This window comes from Ixodes scapularis, unplaced genomic scaffold, assembly GCF_016920785.2.
Source record: "Ixodes scapularis isolate PalLabHiFi unplaced genomic scaffold, ASM1692078v2 PGA_scaffold2__306_contigs__length_199485367, whole genome shotgun sequence".
Classification (NCBI taxonomy): domain Eukaryota; kingdom Metazoa; phylum Arthropoda; class Arachnida; order Ixodida; family Ixodidae; genus Ixodes; species Ixodes scapularis.
The window spans coordinates 85368969-85388576 of record NW_024609857.1 but is presented as its reverse complement, the minus strand read 5'-3'; the positions used below and the strand labels follow the sequence as shown (position 1 = coordinate 85388576).

Sequence of the window (19608 nt, the reverse complement as noted above, 5' to 3'; positions counted from 1 at the left end):
TATGCTCGCCAAGGTTTTCATTTGTACGTGACATACGAGAGCCCAACTACCAGAACACAAATTGCGGCTCAAAATTCGTTTTCTTTCTGTCCGAAAAGCGCCCATCGAGAACTGGCCGGTTTGAGTCGCACTCACTGTCTTCTCCGTGGTCACGTGCCGTTGTCTACGCTTTAGACACACACACCAAATATAATAAAAGTCGTGGGTCGTGGAAGGCACACACTCAATATTAAAAATAACAAAAATATGATACCCATAGTTTGGAGCTTCTAGAAAGTTAAAAATACGGTGATTGCAGAAGAAAAAGGTTGCAGAGGGAACTGTAAGAATTCTGAGCATTCTCCGCCTAAATCTCAACATGGTGTCGGATCGCGGGAGTCGCGGACTGGACGGCTGAACGAAGCGGACTAGGCAATGGCCGCGGACGACAGGCGTAAAACCCCTACTTGAGAACTGTTGTTCAAGGTACCGGCGAATCTGCCTAGCTTCAAAAAAAAATTATTTTACCGATCAAAACAATTAGGATTTATTCTGTACGGCACGCTTGACCACCAAGCTGATTCGCACGAAGACGTCGCCGAGTCGTTGCCCTTTCTCCTGGCTCTAGACATCGCTCGCATTATGAACAAAAATTGGTAAATTCTTGAAAAACAAGAAACCGTGTTTGAGTTTTTCGTGCAAAGTATGACGGTGCGCGTTTTGCGTCCGCTCCGCATAACCAAAACAAACGCAGTTGGGTGTAGTTACGTGATTTTCGGCAACTCTTTCTTCTCCACTACATTTCTTCCTACAACTAGTCCAGTTTCGGTTTCGGTTTCGAGCAATTCCGTCTTTTTGCATTATTAGAAATATACGTGACGCAGTAGCAAGATATTTATTGGGTAGTCCTCTGACACCAAAATAAATCGCCTGGCAAAAAATAAAAACAATTTCTTGAGGAGTGTCAGTGTTCCCTCTAAGGTGCCCTGATGAGATTTCTGAGATCGCCTAAACATGGCAATCCCTCACTCTGCTGGTTCTAAGCATCCTAAAAATCTATAAATTAAAACGATGCGTGGCCGAATTCCCTATTAAAAAAGTAATCAAAGATTAAACACACAGAGGTATTCTCTGACGATGGGTGAAGTATTGTTCCGACAGCCAAGACGACATGTGACCAATGAAAATGTGACATGTCGTTGAGACTTCAAACTGTTATTACAAAATGTGTAAGCCTTTGTTGATGATAAAAGCATATAAGACTATACTCCGTTTCACCGTCAGTCCGAGCGCAGTGGACGCCACGAGCCATCCCAGCCGATCCAGCGCCGGGAGAAAGTCGCGTGACCTGCCCGTGGGGCGGGGCGACACAGGGAGCTCAAGGTCGCATGACACTCCCTCAACGCCACATTGGCTGGGATGGCTCCTAGCGTCCACTGTGCTCGGACGGAAGGTGAAACGGAGTATAGTCGAAAAACATTATTTGTCGCGGAGAGGGAACATAATACTGCAATAATCATTTTAAAAGCTGCGCACTATGTTTTTGTTTCGTTTTTCTCCGCGGGAGTGATCTGTTCGGTCGTCACGTCTCGAGCGCGCGCTCGCTGGAATGAATCGTAGTTTAGGCTGTGCAACGAGCCGCGCGTATTCCAGATATGACTCCGCGGTTCCCCCGGTTGAAGGCGCGAGGATCCTTCGCTTTCTATTGACTGACAGGGGTCCTGGTTTCGGAACAAGCTCGCTCTGTCGTTTCGGTTACCTTCTACTTTGTCCTAGTCTATCACTGTGCTCTTTTTAATTGCGTAAACATGCTCTTCCCATCGCCGGAGGTGACCTCGGTGGGTTGCGATCTTTGATTGCTTTCCTAATTGGGGAATCATCCGCGTGCCGTCATGATGTAAGGGTTTCAAGGATGCTTAGAGCCAGCAGAGTGTGTTATCGACAGATTTAGGCCATCTCAAAAACCTCCTCAATACACCTTTCAGCTCTTTAAAAAAAAGTCTGCTACATCGGTTACTCTAAATATTACAGAAACCACGGATAAATTTCGTAACTTAGCTAATCATATCACGAGTTTTATTAATATTGGCGATTTCAGTGATGTGTCGAAGTGTTGACGATAAAGTATTGAGTATCTATATCCGAGATCAATTTCAGTTGTGTGTCTTATATCGGTATAGTTGAAAACCACCAGAAAAAGGCAATTAAGAAAACGAACGAGACAACACAAGTTCTCAAACGCAGCTGAGTTTTTTTGACATGGAAGCACTAATAAATACCCTTTGAGACGAAAAAAAAAGGGAAATAGGTACCTTAATGGACAGACCACGACTTAAAACGACCGACAGTCGGACCGGCTAAGCCTCTCCAAAAAACTCCATGCACCTGGTACGGAAACACACATACCCAACGAACTGAAAAACAAGCCCGAGGTCACCCGAGGCTTTTGTGGGTCGCTTGAAAGGTGACCTCGGGCTTGTTTTTCAGTTCGTTGGGTACGTGTGTTTCCGCACCAAGTGCATGGGGGATTTAGAAGAGGCTTAGCCGGTGGTCCGACTGTCGGTTGCGTTAGCCACCATACGGGGCTGCAGATCGGCAAATATTTCGTTGTCTTCTTCGCGATTACGCGCCGGGCTAGCAGTTTTTCGGGGCAAGGTGACGCGTTTTTGGTCACTTGTGCTTGGATAAACGATATAAGAAATAAAAACTACCAATTATTTCAACACTAAAATCGTTGCGTTACCCCTTTAAGTTTTGGTCTGTCCATTAAGGTATCTAGTTACCTTTTTTTTCGTCTCAAAGTGTATTTATTGATGCTCCCGTGTCAATAAACTCTAGCTGCGGTTAAGAACTTTTGTTGTCTTGTCCGTTTTTGTTTTTGTTTTTTTTCATTTTCTCAGGGTTTTCAAATATGTCATTTAATTAGCTCGCCTGCACTCTTTTCCTTCTGGCAATCCTTCTATCGGCATCGGAAATACAACTTTTGAGGGTATCGGGTATCGTTATCGAAGACATTTTATAAAGTATTGTGCCGAGCACTGCTATGCTGTATCTTCTCAAAGTCAAAAGTCAAATTGGACGTTTTAGTGATTTATACAGCGTAAGGTCGGTCTGCCAGTAGGGGCGACACTGGTTTACACTGTAGATGAGCAATTTAGCCAGTGCAGTATGACTGCTAACCTGGGGTCTTTAATGTGCTCACGCAGTAGCGATACATGACCGCACGCCGGTACGATGCTCATCCAGATCGAAACGGGCAGGGGTGGGGCTCGTATCTTCTCCAACCGTGATTTTTACCAAGACTTAAAGAAGTCCTCGTCGAGTCTAAGTAAGGTTGACAAAAGAAAAGTGGTGTGTGCGTCTAGAAAACAGTTTCGAGATTAGTGTGTATGTCCGCCTTTAATGTCAACAAATAGTAGGCTTGGCTTTCTTCAAAACAACAATCATCAATGCCTGTTTGCGATCGTGGGCTGGTTTAAAATGTTCAGCAGAACTACATCGGTCATCATGTTATTTGAAAGAGCAGTTAATTGCATTTCTTGTGCTTTCAATACACCTGTATTGGCTCCAGTTCTTCAATTTTCTATATCCCCGAAAAATACAACAAAAATCAACATCTCGCGATTCAAAAAGCCATGACGACAAATTAAAATATACCCGCATGTCTTCAGATATATTCACCACCATCACCATCATTATTCATTTCTCACTTACGAATTTTTAAGGACTTTTTCCCGAGATCAATATTCGATTAAAATACTCCATCACTCCCATACGACCTACGAAACATACGCCGGGCTCACGTTGTTTACATTCCTAATTCTTTAGGTGTTTTATCTGGCTGTCACAGAGCGACGTTTTTATGGAGGTGCTGTTTGCCACGCTAATTTTAGGGGGCGGTTATATTTTTGGGAGCCAGATTGGAAATCCACGATTCGTGAGCCACTCTCTTAAAAATGACTGCGCATCTGCTTAACGCAAAACACTCGAAGAGCCAATTTCTACGATCTACGGAATCAGCTCAGCAAAAGATGAGGCGGAACATCTGTTTAAACCTCAAAATTGAGTCTGCGCTGTGGCATTACGCAATGCAAGCATGACTTTTTTCATTGCTCAGTGCCACAGCGCAGACTTCATTTTTAGGTCTAAACGGAAGTTCCGCCTCATCATACGCTGGGCTGATTTTCTAGATCGCAAAGATTGGCTCTCTGAGTGTTTTGCGGGTAAGTAAAAACGCAGGCAATTTTAGAGCGTATATTATCGTTTCTAGTTGTGGCGCGTGGCCTGCAAATAGGTGAACTCACGCAAGTGCTAAGCACTTTCTTATTCACCCGTGGTGATTAAATACGTGAAGGTGTGCTGCTTTCAAACTCACCTATAGGTCCCAAGTCTGGCAGGATGAAATGGTTGTCGTACACTTCCAACACGTATCCACGACTCGGTCCACTCACGTGCACTTGAAAGTGCATGCCTTGCTAAAATACGCACACAAAACGAATGTTCACAAATTTCAAAAAGCACCGCAGAAATCTAAAGCGCGGCAAAAGCAACGAAAAATCACTTTTGTTGTTTAGCCATGCAGTCTCGAGTATGATCACGCTAGATGCACGGCATCAGCAAACTCCTCCGCGTCAACTGCCTCGAACGAATGGCATGGCCTTGACAAGCTTCAGACTTGGCATTTATGCCTGTCTGGATGTTTGCATGAACACAAAGCCCAAAAATCAAGAAAAACATACATTTTCAAATGATTCACGTACGATTACGCCCCGTTTTTCGAAATACGTCGTGTCCCAGAAAAATATTTAGGTTGTTTTTTGTTGTTTCTTTAGCCGCAAAAGTAAACCTAGCGTCACCAAACGCTTAGACTCCGCCAAAATGAAGCGCTAGTGATCCGAACCAGATGCCAGTTTCAGAACTCAGCGTTATGTTATTAAAAAGTTATGATTTTCTGCAACTTTGAGTTAAAAAAATGGGGCCCGTTCCTGGTAGCCTCTATCAATCAACCACATGTATGCATGGGCTTTGTCGGGTACCAGCTTCTCGTTGAGAAGTTTTTCTAAAATAACTTAAATATGAATACGGTTTGTTCCGAACATTTGACGTCCGTTCCTGACCACTTGCTATGCAGAAAGTCGTCTGCTTCTTCTGCAGGGGTTGTGGTCACGTCAGAACGACGCCGAGCTTTGGTTGGCTCTGATTGAAGGATAGTGGGTAGACCTCAAAGCAAGCTGCCTTGAGATCTAACCACTATCCTTCATTCAGAACCAATCAGAGCTCGGCGTTCTGACGTCACCACGACCCCTGCAGAAGAAGCAGACGAACTTGCGCTCCGCATACACTTGGACAGAAAATGAACGTTCTGCAATGCGTAGTTAATTTTTGCAATTAAATAATCAAATATTTAATTTTTTTAATTTTGTATGCTAGGCGCATTAAGCCGTATGAGACTACTTTTACTAATAAAACACTTGTGGCGGCACTTGGATTCATCGCCATCTCTACATGCAAAGCGAGGTTCTACTCTTTTGCCATCAGACATAATGTGCTACCGCATGAAGTAAGTGCCCTTTTCGGATATGCAAGACCATCCATGCAACATAACAAAAGGATGTGCAAGATCCTAAGGTCTGAAATGTGGCGACAAGTGCGGTTTTACAGGTATTGCCTCAGCGTTCTTGCTGGGTGTGGAAACCCCAATGACAAAGGTGGCGGATTCAGATACAGGACCTTCTTGAACACGGCCAGACAGATGACTGAATTCCTGTGGGGATCTTACGTCCCTCATCTGAAAAGCCTACGTTCACCTAAGACGCAGCCAAAGGGTGAGTCTGTCACCTTGTTGGGCGGAGAACCTCTTCCAGAAAATATACGCAAGGTGCTTGAAAAAGGCCCTAAATTTTGCACAGAGCCGAAACAGCAAGGAGTGTGTATGGTGTCTAACATCCACGACATCGCTTCAAAAGCCCAAGAAAATGATAGAACGAGATGCGTAGCAGACTGCGTGGACGTAGTATTGAGAGCAGGCCCACCATGTGAAAGAAAAATGAACGTATCTCGGGTTGTTGACCATTTCCGAGAGAACAACTTAAACCTGCTGGTCTCCGACAAGGAAGGAGGCTTCGTTGTGGCACCTAGAGAAGTCTACCTTAATAAAGCTCGGTTGGCGATTGACAAGAATTTTAACTACTTGGAAGGGCTTAAACCCAAAGTGATAAAAGCAAAAGCTCTCCAACTTTGCAATAGATTGGACTTAACTCAACTCAAAAAACAGATTACCGCGGCAAAAGGTGTCCAATTGGAAAAGTTTTTTACGGCAAAAACTCATAAGGAAAGTTGCCCATTTCGAGTAGTGGTAACAGAAAAAGGATCATGGCAGGGAGCTATGTCTAGATTCCTTCTAGACCACCTTAAAAATCTTAAAATCAACGATCCTTTTTTGATTCCGAACTCGCAGACATTGATAGAACACCTTAAACAAGATGGCACGACAGTGAGGTATGGGTTTTCGCTAGACGTGGAAGACTTATTTTGCTCTGTCCCACACAAGGAAATGTTTGCGGCAACTAGTGCGTGCATCGAGAACCATAGAACTGTGTCCTTCCAAAATCAGTGCGGTATCTCCGTGGAGTCATTCATGGAGCTTCTGAAGTTCTACCTCACCTCCACTGTAGTGACGTTCAACAACAACACATATATCCAGAAAAAAGGAATATGCATTGGCTCATGCGTGGCACCAGTTCTGTGTAACATCTTCTTAGCCCAATGTGACAAGAACATAGCCCAGAAGCTCCCAGCAAACCTGGTATCACGGGTGTTCAGATATGTTGATGATTATCTGGTCCTACTGCATGAACGACCTGAACAAAATGACTCAACTGTAAACAATATCTGCACCACGTTCCTTACTCAATCTCAGGGACTAAGCTTTACCCACGAGCTACCAGATGAAAGCAAGCTTCAATTCCTAGATCTTCAACTGTCCTTTGAAGACAACCATACTTGCTGGACTTACAAACCACGGTCCAAAAAATCACTTCTACCATTTGATTCGGCCCATTCTAAAATAATCAAGAGAGGAATTGTAAAAAGCTGCTTCATAGCAGCCTTGCAAAAATCATGCGAGCACACAGCCAAGCAGAGTTTTGAGGCACAAGTTCAAAAACTACAGGAATCTGGGTATACCAGTTTTTTAATGTTCGATGTAGCAGAGAGCCTGACCACTCACAATGAAAGAAGAAGAAGAGATAAGACACGGCGCCCGGCAGTGATACCCTACCAACACAAAGTATCACACAACTTGAAACGAATAGCGTCAAAATATGACGTACAGGTTGTAACATCAGCTCCTGACAAACTTAAAAAACTGTGTCCAAAAATCAACTCCCAGAACGAAAGACAAGAACACTGCTCAGTCCAGCACACACATAAATATATCAACTGCAACGTCAACATCGTTTACGAAATTCCGTGCACATGTGGGAGAGTGTACGTCGGTCAATCTGGGCTCTGCGTAAATGTGCGACTACGAGAGCATGAGCTTTCCCTGCATGCGTCACCGTCTGGACACTTGGCCATACATGCCAGAGACCATAAGTGCACTCCCCTTTTCAATCAAACGCAAATACTCAAACGCTTTCGGAGCAAGAGAGCCAGAGAGATTTTCGAGGCAAAAACTATAATTGAAAAAGGAGACACGTGCATTAGCACACCATCAATTTCACTGTCTGAGAAAGAGATAGGGTACCTCAACCTTTTTTCTTAATCTGGATGCTTTTCTTTATATTTATTTTTCTATCAGTTCTAGTTTTTCTCAAATAATTTTTAATCATTTTAAGTTGGAAAACAATTGGAGTCTTAATTTATCAAATCTCCTCTCATTTTCGTCTTTCTCTTATTATGCATTAAACAATCAGTTGTTAGTAAGCGCTTGTCCTGTTCATTCTTAGTCCTGTCCTTGTCCTTTGCGCTTTTGTAATTAAGATGTTTAACCAACTAGCCCAACAGTTAATTTTAATTCACTTGGATTACCACTGATAGACTTCTCATGCGTAGAACACGTTTTCGGCAAATCTCGGTTTACTACTTTATATACTCAGACTTATACCGTAACCGAAAACGAGAAGGCCATTCGGTTGCTTCGAGGGTCACATGATCGCTTACACCAGCCATTGGGAGTGCGGTGACTCCAGTTGCAGAAGCGAGCAGCGTTCATTCGTGACTCCCTTTACGACCTACCTGAATGACGCAGATCTCGTTAGGCTCCACGCGGAGCTTCCCAAATTCAGTCAAGATGAACAAAGCGCCTTGCTGTGGCACTGGAAAAACGATAATCATATTCAGTACTGCCTATCCCGCAAGATGTATAATTTGGTCAGCTCTAGTCAGTGACAGAAACGCTGGGCGTTCTCAGTCTATAGCATCTACTGATTACTCCGCAACTAACGAGATTGCTATGCGGAGTGCAAATTCGTCTGGTTCTTGCGGAGGAGTTACGGTGATGTCAGAAAGACGCCGAGCCCTGACTGAATGAAAAATAGGAGGTAGACGTTTGGAGGTCTACCCTCTATCCTTCCATCGGTGCCAATCAGAGCTCCGCGTCTTTCTGACGTCACCGCAACTCCTGCGCAAGAACCAGACGAGTTGCTCCCCGCATAAAATGCTATCGTAATAAAAGGACGCGCGTGCGCACTGCACGGTTCTCGATAGCATACACTGCGCGCCGTCTGAGCGCGGCGATGCAAATCGGTCGGCACTCCGGTGTTATCTGTGTGACGTCAGTTCCGTGACCAAGTTTTTGTGGCATCGATCTCCGAACTTCGCACCTTCCTTTCAAACACGGAGAAAGACGTTCTTTTACATCAAAAAGAGCTACTGCGCATGTTCAGAACGCGTTCCAGAGCCCAGTAGAAAACAAAAATGGCAGCGCGCAGAAGACGAATATGGGAATGGTCTACGGAATATTTTCAACTTACTGATCATAAAATCTCCGTCCGCATTAGACATTGCCCTGTAATAAGAAAGAACATATGTATAATTATACTTTTAGTATTTGCGAGGCACGAAATATGAGATGTGCAAGGCTGCGGTGGAAGAACCCACTTGTCTTTCATGGACGTGTTGCAGCAGTAGATGTGAATGGCCATTCCGTGGCGCGTTTTGGGGTCTCCGGCGCCGGAGAATGTGTTCAATCCCTGGGGGCAAATAAACATATTATTGAGAACAATCATTTGTGTGTTGTTGTTGTTTTTTTCTGATTATTGCTTCGCTCTAAAACGCCAATACCTTCTTGAAATATAGGGTTCACATTGCAAGCATCGATATTCGTACTAAGTGTTGTATAAAAGTATTATCATATTTGTGTTTTTATTGCCATAAATTTATGTAAAACGTGATTAAGAGCGTCTGAAATACTCACGTCCACGAAGTCGACGGCACTCTTCGTTGGATCCGGAATGTCGAAAGGCTTAAACAGCATCTGCGATAGAATAAATCGGTATCATTATTATCAATTGTTTTTCTTTGTAATACTACGCTCCTCAATATTTGAATGCGTAACAGTATGTGTAACTTTCACTAGTTTATTAGATCCATCTTATATAAAAAAAATGCATGCGTAGAGTTACTCGTATTATAATAAACAAAACTTAATACCCAATAATGGCATAAGCGCGAGGAGATGCATCCGTGACATATTGGAGGTGTGATTACCGTATCTTTAATGTACTGTTCTTAATTTAGAAATAAAAAGGCGTAAAACATGCTGTGACATCTGCAGATATAATCCCTCCAGCATATCTTAGCAAAAAGCGGCAATGTACACTTGTTATATCGAGTAGCTTACAGTGCCTAAGAACGAATTCCTTTCCGTCTTCCACGATAAAGGTCCAGATGTAGTTCCACTTTGGGACGGGAATTTGCTTTTCAACATCGGCATTTAGCAGGCGGTCCAGCGGAAGCAATGGCATCGACTATCGGGCTGTGGCCAACATACCTGGCTGGGATTCGGCTTATTGGCGCTCCAGTCAATGGTGGTTTTAGTCGGGTACTGCGAATACGGAGGATGCTGCACGGACGGGCAAATTCTGTAAAGCCAGCTGCAAAAGAAAGGCACACATCTACGTGAATCGCCGGCAGTCACTATCGGTGACTCTAGCGATATCGACGGCACCTTGCGGCTAGAGCAAAAAGTTGCGCAGGCAGGTTCGATCACCGGCCTCCTCGAGCGAATTAGAAGTTGACAGAGCCTGGCAGTCAAAAGGCGAGACCTTGAAAGTGGCTTCGAAAACACGCGATGAAAATCACAAATGTTATGTTTCATTACAAGTCTGAGCGTGGTCGAAGGCTCGCTGTTGCGATATTCTAGTATGTTTGTCGGTGTTCGCATGTGTACACACGCGAACACCGACAAACATACTAGAGCATCGCAAGTCAGCGGGCATTCACTGCGCTCGATTTTGTTAGAACATGATTGAAAATCCAGAGAAGGATAACGAACGCCAGGATGGGGCGCTTATGACGCTGTCTGGTTTCTTCCATCAGCTCGTTGCGTTGGCTGCACTCCGAATTAAGGTGAATCGTAGTATAGCAAAATATATTTGTGAATTAGTTGTGTATTTTATTTCTTGGAGTGGGCAAAGCGATGAAGTTTTTAGAATGTGCGAAGGTTGCATAAACTTCTTTGACACTTTTCTCCGATTAGATCAAGTACGGAAAGCACGGGACAATACCCAAAAATGTCGTGGATCATTTTTAGGCTCTGATAAGACTACCCGGTAACTATATGCGATGTAAACACGCAAATCCGGCGAAAAATTATCGAGTATTGTTGTCTGTATTGTAAACACGATATACTAAAAACTACTTAATAACACAGGAAGTCGATCCGAGAAGGGGGCCCTCAGTGGGCTCTTTGAAATGGTCGAGGTTCACTCACGTAGGAAAAAAATAAAAAAATAAAACGTAAACAAAAGACACTAGCACTTTATTACATTGGTGTTTCAAGAACGTTGGCGGGTAGGCCAGGAGATAACATTGTGATATACGCAGGAAATGACTAAAGATATTGTCGTTTTAAGAAATCCGTTTGTTTGCTGTACTTTTTATATGTTGTGAACTGCATAATGATTTTGTTATAAATAAAGCATACCGTGGTTAATTGTTGAATACTCCTTAAAATAATTTATTTAAAAATCTTCTCTGCCGTACTGCCACAACCGAAGGGGCTGCTCCTGTCGGCCAGCCCTTTTTCAGTCGGCGGGAGTTTAATTTTTGTTTCGAGCACGTTGCAAAATTCTAGGGAGAGGAACTGGTCAACCAAGAAACAAGAAAGCAAAATAGATCAAGAAATAAAGCGCCTTCATAAAACGCTTAGATTCCAATTCGTCACGTTCGTGTTCTATCAAAACGCTTATATCAGTATTTAGTTGTTATTACGCTCTCGGTCTTAAATTTTCTGCTCTCTTACCAGTGACCTTTTGTCTTCTGTAAACGAGCCAACGCAAACAACTGCGTTTGCGTTAGCGTTGCGTGTTCCGCACAGCGTGCTCTCGGGAAACCAAACTGCCTCTTGGATTGGCGCTTGTCAACGACCCACTTGCGCAGCATGTAACACGCAACGCTACCCGAAGTGCACGGTGCTTCTGTTTGCTCATATTCGCTATATTATCCGCACCCTCGCGTGATGGCGGACTCGAAGGTCGTCCACACGAAAGTGTATGCTTATTATTCGAGGCTTGCGCTTGGCTTTCTTTTTCATGTGTGCTTCGTATTAAACCATATTATTACTCAGTGTGACGCTATTAAAATCACCATGAACGGTACGATCGATCGCTGTAACCTCCAGGAACGTCAGGGGAGAACAAAACTCACTCTAGATTTACCACCGTTGTTTCAGTAACAGCTAGAAACTGTCATGGTGTTAAGCGAAGCATCACGTACCTCCTCCTGTTTGTTTGTCTTGGCGTCATGAACGCAGTCCCCGAGAGTTGCTCGGCGTACAGACCGTAGGGGCAGTCTTGGGGGTTATTCTGCAAGATAAATACGGACACTGCCTCTCTAGTAGAGTTCAAGATCAAGCACTTTGTATCTAGCTAATGGGGCACGGATGACGACTCACACCTTGTATTTAACAACTACCGAGTACGTTTAGGTTAAATCGAGTATTCATATTAACTGCTTTCTCCTGCCAGAATGTCCGGCGTATAGTAAGACCCGTGTTCGAGATCGTGAGTTATTGCCTCAGACACTTCCCGATAATGGCATGAATGTTTGTCTCGCTCATTAAAGAAATTCTTAGACTGATTTTTTATGTTGATATTGAGAGATGTAACGTTACGAATAAGATGTAACTACACTGGTAGATTTCACGATAATGGTGAATGAAACGTCAAGGACGCACCGTGCATTATTTTTCCGCTACATTTAGCGGAGAAATTTTTCACGTGATACTTGGAAGCCTCTAAATGTATTCTAGGCTGGCTTTCAAGTAAAATGTTGTGAAATATACTTCATCGGCGTAAATACAACAGTTTTACCGTTATCAGTGTATACTTTTCAATGTTTTAGGGGCTCAGAGGAAGCGAATTTTTAATACTTGTCGCAAACACGAACATTTCGCTGTCCAAGTATTCAAAGACCCGGGCAGTAAATTAGTGATTGAAATTAGAAAGTTGTCACATAGTCACATGGTTCAGTAGTCACCCGCGTGTGCATGAATGCTTGCTAGTTTATAGATTTCGCGCGTAGGGAAGAAAAGCGAGCCCTCTTTTCTTTTTACCGTAAACACAAACTACGTCTTGCTGAATACTCAGTCTTCGTTCAAATGTAGCGCTGGCAACCGGGTCTAGATGCCAAAGATTCAAAACTAACCGTTATTTGTTCGAAACGTTAAAAACAATTGTTTAATAGAACAAAATTGATTCAGGAAGCCCCGAATACCTGGAGCTAAACGGCGCCTGCTACCGGGAACACCGTACCATAACTTAAGCTTAATTAATATTTTGGAAATTTGTTTGCAACATTTAAATTTTATAATGATTTGTTCTGAAACATTGGCATCTGGTGCCGATCGCTAACGCTACGTTTGAACTAAAACTAACCATTCGGCAATGTACAGGTGTTTTTTTGTGTTTGTGTGTGTGTGTGTGTTGGTTTACATTGCGGTTAGAATAACACAGTTATCGTTGCTTATATACACCCGTTGCACACACATTTTAATAACTAATTTGTTTATTATTTTACAATTTAACATATTTAAAGCATGTCCATTTTTCTCTTCATTCTGGCTAAAATATTTGTAGGAAATGCACCCCATTGCACCAATTTATTTGAACAATGAAATCTAAAGTAAGCAAAATAATGAACGTGATAAGATTTTTTTATAGCGCTAATAATTTGGCAACGATGAATTTTCATGGTGGCAGCATTTAATGGAATAGCTTCAGGGAAAAGAAACGTGATATGAATCATATGCAGATAGATAAAAAAAACTTAAGGATCAAACGCTTTTTGTGAAAACATTCGACATATTCTTGAACATACAATTTCACGAACGCATGTGTCAATAAAATACCATTCTTTCCTTGTCCGATGTAGTCAATGACCACTCATAAATTTGGCCTCGATACATACGTGAATCGTGCAGAATAACCCAAAATAAGTTTGAATACTTTAACTGATGCGGACTCCACATTAGGACTGTTAATAGAAGTCGAAACAAAAGGTTACTAAAAGGCATGCCGCTTTTGTAGTTTTTTTTTTTATCCTCATAGCATTAAAAGGAACGTAACGTTTCGTTGAACCCGACATTAACGTTGCGTTGTTTTATATTGCAGCTTTCCTTTAAAGCGAAAAATGTGATTATTGCACTCCTACTTAATTTGTTTGACCATCTAAGACCGATCAATTTGAAAGTTATTTTTTATGACGCTTGCACCTACTTCCACTGCTGGGGTTGGAAGACGCCTGCCCGAAGCGCAAACTGACTCTCATCGAGTGACGTTCTCGAGCTCAGAGCAACCAAACAATCCAGATAGTCAAACGCTTCTCTGATAGGCCCAAAGAAAAAGGAGAAGCAGACATTCTCTTCCTTGTCGTCGTTTGTCAATACATCAGTCTCGGGTTTTTTACTAAAATGTTGAATGAGGCCCTTGTCATCTCCCGCTTAATGTATCGTATTACATACTTAAACCTTACAAAAACAGAATTGAACAAAGTAAAAGCGCAGCTCAAGGAAAGTCCGCCTATTTGCGTTGGGCGTCCCTACGCCAAACGACAAGCTCCAAAAAACACGGGCACAACAAATACAGAAGAAACACGTTTGGTGGCCCACAGGATTGGACAACTAAGACGCCTACGAAATCCAGGGACGCACCATCTTGCGCACTCTGGGCTTTCGAGAGGATGACGAAACTCAATAAACCTACAAGGCCACTCTCAGCCCCCAACAGAGGGAAAGAATCAATGTATTACTAGTACTAATTAGTATGGACCCTGACAGGCACCGCAAAAAAAGCCAGATACATGTCAAAGTGATTCATAAGATCATCGATAAGACAGCCGAGGACCAACGGGTACTTTTCGCCGACGCCAGTCTCACTCCAGATTCCCTTTCAGCGCAACTGGCAGTTGTAGACAAAGAGCTATACACCCCAATACCTGACTCACACATCCCGACACAGACACAAATAACTGGAATCGCTCGGGCTATTTCAACAAATGCCCCAATTCCAGATAATTCAATACAATCAACTATCATCCTAACGGACTAGCGAGCAGCCTGCAGAGCACTCCGTCTTAACAGGCTACCTGATATAGCAGTCCATAGCATAACCGAATCTCTTAACAACAACACACACACTAATATTTTATATAATTTACGCCCCTGAACACGAGGGTCTGTCAGGCAATAAGTTCGCAAATCCGCTCGCCCGAGCTAACAACTTTCGAGCACCTAGCAACCCGTGCGCAACCCTGGAAACGACACCGAAACACACACACCCTCCACTACCGGAAACACTCCTTGCACGAGCTAGTAAGAGGGTAGGTACACGCACCGTAAACCCCATAACAACCTCAACGGACACCAGAGCTCAATCATAATAGAAATCCAAACAAAACCACTTCCAAACCCATACCTCACACACAAATTTCGCAATGCACCAGGCTCAACCCGATGCACACACTGCAGAGATTATCCCAACATACAGCGCATAGTCTGGCCCTGCCCGCACTCCCCACCTTCCCCACACCTCCTCCCATATCATGAAGCAACTGCCTGTCTAGCCCCAAAGCCGAAGACCAACTCAACCTAGCCGACCACGCAGAGGCTGCCCTAGCAGCCTTTTCAAGCAACCTGCACTACGGTTGCCGTTGGACTAAAAACAAAGTTTTCTTCTTTCCTTCCTTTCTCGAGCGCGCACAAACACGAGATCATAGTGCGGGCCAACGGCTGGTCCCAGTGACGCATATTGGGAAGTATAGTGTAACTATAGAGCCACTAAAGAAGCCAAGCTCCAGAAAGTTATGACCCTCCAGCCATCTAGGTGCCGGCAATCGTGCTTGTCAGTTACCCGAACCTTTATCAGAAATCGCAGGAAATGCTTTTCCCGTCTTCCAGAAAATTTCAAACAGTTCGGGAGAGAGCACAACGATATCGCCTGAGCGATCGTGACGCCATATCTAAAGCTGAGGAAGTCGCACTTTCGAATTGCAAGGATCACCAATGATTGAGCGCCCGCACTACACTAATGACCAAAATGGCGCTGCCCTTATGAAAATCGGAGGATGCAGTGTCGATACTCTAAGCGCAGCCGATTTAGTGGTTCCAAGTGCAGTTAAGAGAGGAAGTCGCTCGAAACACGAGCAGATCTTCTCGGTTGCTTTCATTTTTCCGCGCTGAAGAAGAAAGAGCGTACCTGTCCTTCGGGAAGAGATCCTGGGCAGCGCGGATCTTCGGAGGCAAACTCATTCCCGAATCCGGTGAGATACTGCACGGGAACAAGACAAAAGTGTACACGTCGTCACCATAGAGTCACTGATAGCTTGAGAAGGTGCAGGGCGGGGCGAGACCCGACGAACATCTTCTCATCGCTCCACGCGTATGTGATTGTGGGATTGGCGGAAAAAAAACACCCAAGAACAAATCACGACGCAGGAAGCTTGGGAAGTCATGCCCTGCGTTTATCAAGTTCTCAGCGACTGTAATAAAGATGCAGCAGGTGGATATGCGATCTCCATTTCCTTGCGGAAAAATTTTTGTTACCGTGAAGCACCGCTTAAATTACACGCACTTCGATTTATTCAATAATGACAATAACTCTGCCCCCCCCTCTTTTACCTACAAACTAACTAAACAAGCCAGTCGTAGACTGAACACTTCTTTTCATCTTTCATTGTCCAATAATATTAATTTAAAGGTAGCTCTTTGTTCAAGCACAAAGTTTTATATTTGTTCCACCGAGCTTGGTAGGCAGAAAGGCTATCTTACGACGGCATACATCGCTTTATTAACAATTCATGCATGTACTAAACTATGCCGTGACTTGTAATTTGTTGTAGAACGTTCTATATTAATTGTTATTTCGTCAAAACAGCCGAGCCTGGGTGAAGGTACCTGAAGCAACTAAAAATTGGAATAACCGGGACAAGAACTACAGAAGACAACCTCTCAACCGAAACAGTGCCGGGTGTCTAAACAAAACGATCAACCCACGTCAAATTGGATTCGCCATCGGCGAGATACGAGATACAATGAGTGTAGGTAGATGACTTTATGTGTTAAGAAAGTTTGGAACTTGATATGCAGGCGTTTGTGAGCCCATGTTAGTCCTAATTTTTGGAAGTGCATACTTTTTTTAGTACGAGTATTATAATGGTGGCCGGGTCTAGTGCAGAGTGATGGATAGGTTGACTCTTGAAGTCTATGGTACTAGAAAATATGGAGTCCAAGTGTATAAACGTATCGTTCCTCAATTCAATTCAATATTATTAGATAATAAGAATGTTTTTATATTTTTTTAATGTTCGCCTGCTTGTTGGCAGTATTAAGCCAATAGGAAGCTAAGGTCTCGTCAGGCACCTACGTCTTTTGACTTAGCCCTTCCATGCGCTACCGCACCGCAGTCATGAATAAATTTAAAAAAAGATATCTTAAAAGTGGCCCTCCGGCCCATGTAACACTTTGAACCGGTTCCCACTTTATTCAGTCGATGGGGTCGGTATAAAACGTACGTAAATGTTATCACAGGGATGTTCTATTTCCCAATTCGGTCACCCTTTGATTCAGACAGGGCATTTTATTGCGGCATTGAAGACATCTTAAACGACCATGTATTTTATATCCTTCTATTAAAAAAAGGTGTTGCTACTGCACTATTACTTACCTGCAATGACGTTTCTGGCAAATTCTCCAGAAAATCTTTCGATATTGAGTCGAACGATCTCTTCGATATATCGCCGACTGGGTAGGGTGAATGTACAAGGGCGTCCTTCGTTTGTTCTTTCATCGGCGAGTCTGCATTTAAAACATTTTCGATGCTCGTAAAAGGCCCAAACAAATTCAGGGCTGAATCGAACCCCAAGTAATACGTGGCCTGCATGTGCCGTAGGTCTTTTTATATTGCTATTACAAACCCGTTGCTTTCTTTACATTAACAGTTAATGCTTGTAAAATTACTAGACCTAAATCCGTGCAGGTAGACAAACAACATTTGCAGACCACGTAATGTCGCGTATGTGCGCGCGCAGTGATTGATATCTGAACCGGCGATGCTACCGCGTATACTCAGACCCCACAGTGGCGCCGCTTCCTGGTAAACAGTGTGCTCGTGCACACTTCACTGAGTAGCACCCTCGTCACAAAAACCAGACAAAAATAAGTAGTGCAAGTACAAGAAGCGTTCCAAAGAAAACGCATGTTGTGTACACGAAATAAGCAAAACACAAAGTTGTTCATAAAATAAAACAAAAAAAATTGCAGGTAGGTAATGAATAACGATTATACTGATGTCGACTGAGCACTGGTTTTAAGGGGGAAGAAATAAGAAATAATGCTTTCTGGAAAACGTAGCGTTGCTGAAGAGACATTTACCGGACTGCACGCGTCAGTCGCGCATCTAGACGTGAAAGATGCTCACTCAGTGACCAAATTATCGCTTCCATGATCCAAAAAGGATTTTATTGCGGAACTCAAGACATCTTCAACGGCTATGTGATTTATTTTCTTCTATTCAATAAAAAGGTGTTGCTACTGCCCTATTACTGCAATGGCGTTTCTGGCAAACTCTCCAGAAAATATTTCAAAATTGAGTCGAACGATCTCTCGATATATCGGCGGCTGGGGACGGTGGAGGTGCAATGGCGCTCCCTCACGTTTGTTAAATCACATTTTCCTTAATGACGGTAAATTTTACAGTCTACCGTCTGCAGATTTGCGATTACAATATTGTGCTTAATTTATCTATTGTTGCTTCTCTTTTTTGTACCAAAAATGGCCAGTGATTTAGTGATTTTGAGCATTTTTATTTTGTTTCACATGGCGTAGAGGAGTGAACTGAAGAGCGATCGAAACAAGAGACTCCTCTCGATCGTTTTCTATCTATATGAATGTGTTTTCTGCATTTCCTGCACTCTTCCAGCTTACCATTGTAGGAATTCGAGGACCAGGCGAGCCGCACACTGCAGCCTTCTTTTCTCAGACGCCCCATCGTAACGAATGGTAATAAAGCTTATTACTATTATTATTACTATTGCATATAAGAGTGTGACCATGTTGTCTACGTACCCATGTTTTTGATCCGTCAGGCTTCGTTTGCGGCGCGGACAGTTTGCACACGAACGTTCCGAATAGTACCCAGCAGCCGGGCGAGGTGCGTACAGCCAAGACAAGGTTCCTTGAAGATATGAAAGCTGTTGTTCACCCTGCGTTTCACACGGGGGAGTCGCAAAGATTCCGAATCGAGCTTGGAATAGGAAACACAAAACAAACAGCTGGTCACATAATTCAGAAAGCCATGGTAGACATAGCGATCGGCTAAAAGTCATCTATGAAATTAAAATTAGCAAACGAAGGGAGTCGGGGCCACGCCAGCGTTGTGGCATTAAAATTATGGAATTTTCAGAAGATGAAAAAAGAGGCATTTGTGTTAAACCAGACCAATTGTCGGGAGAGCAGCAGTGCAGCCAATGATGAAGATTAATCAGAAATATCGAAATAGTGGCATGGTTCCGGGAACAGGCTAGGGCACATGGAAAAAGGACGAACGGGTGCCAAACACTCACTGAAAACACAGGACCAGATAGACTAGGGAGGAAAGAGACGCGAGTATACAGGGTGGCCACAGTGTTTCCTACGCTGGAAAACGAATCAGAAAAGTCAGCGCCAGCACAAAAGAAAGCTAGAACTTTCAACGCATGTGCATTGAGCGGTAGAGTTTACCTCGTGAAATTTCGAAGCGCAGTTTTACCTGTAAACATAAAGGCCAAGAAACTTTCCGAAGTTAACGTGGACGTACGTGTTCGCAGACGGCCGAGTCAGCAATTAATGTAACTTGTGGCACCATCTCCAGATAGACGCAGTAAGCAAACGGAAGACATAGGGTGCCTGGAGCACGTCTACGACCGGTGTGT

The 19608-nt window shown here is 43.4% G+C and overlaps 1 protein-coding gene across 1 annotated transcript in view; it reads right to left on the bottom strand.

Annotated features, from left to right (window-relative positions):
- LOC8026619 (homogentisate 1,2-dioxygenase) overlaps positions 1-17579 on the bottom strand; it is a 42796-nt gene extending 25217 nt beyond the window's left edge. Inside the window, exons 1-9 of the mRNA XM_040206944.3 lie at positions 17364-17579; positions 15897-15968; positions 11920-12008; positions 9974-10076; positions 9398-9457; positions 9082-9173; positions 8955-8989; positions 8218-8297; positions 4355-4454 (exon numbers count right to left, since the gene is read on the bottom strand). Of these exons, the coding sequence (XP_040062878.3) occupies positions 4355-4454; positions 8218-8297; positions 8955-8989; positions 9082-9173; positions 9398-9457; positions 9974-10076; positions 11920-12008; positions 15897-15968; positions 17364-17579 (847 nt within the window). The remainder of the gene's footprint in view (positions 1-4354; positions 4455-8217; positions 8298-8954; positions 8990-9081; positions 9174-9397; positions 9458-9973; positions 10077-11919; positions 12009-15896; positions 15969-17363) is intronic.
- Positions 17580-19608: the final 2029 nt, after the last annotated feature.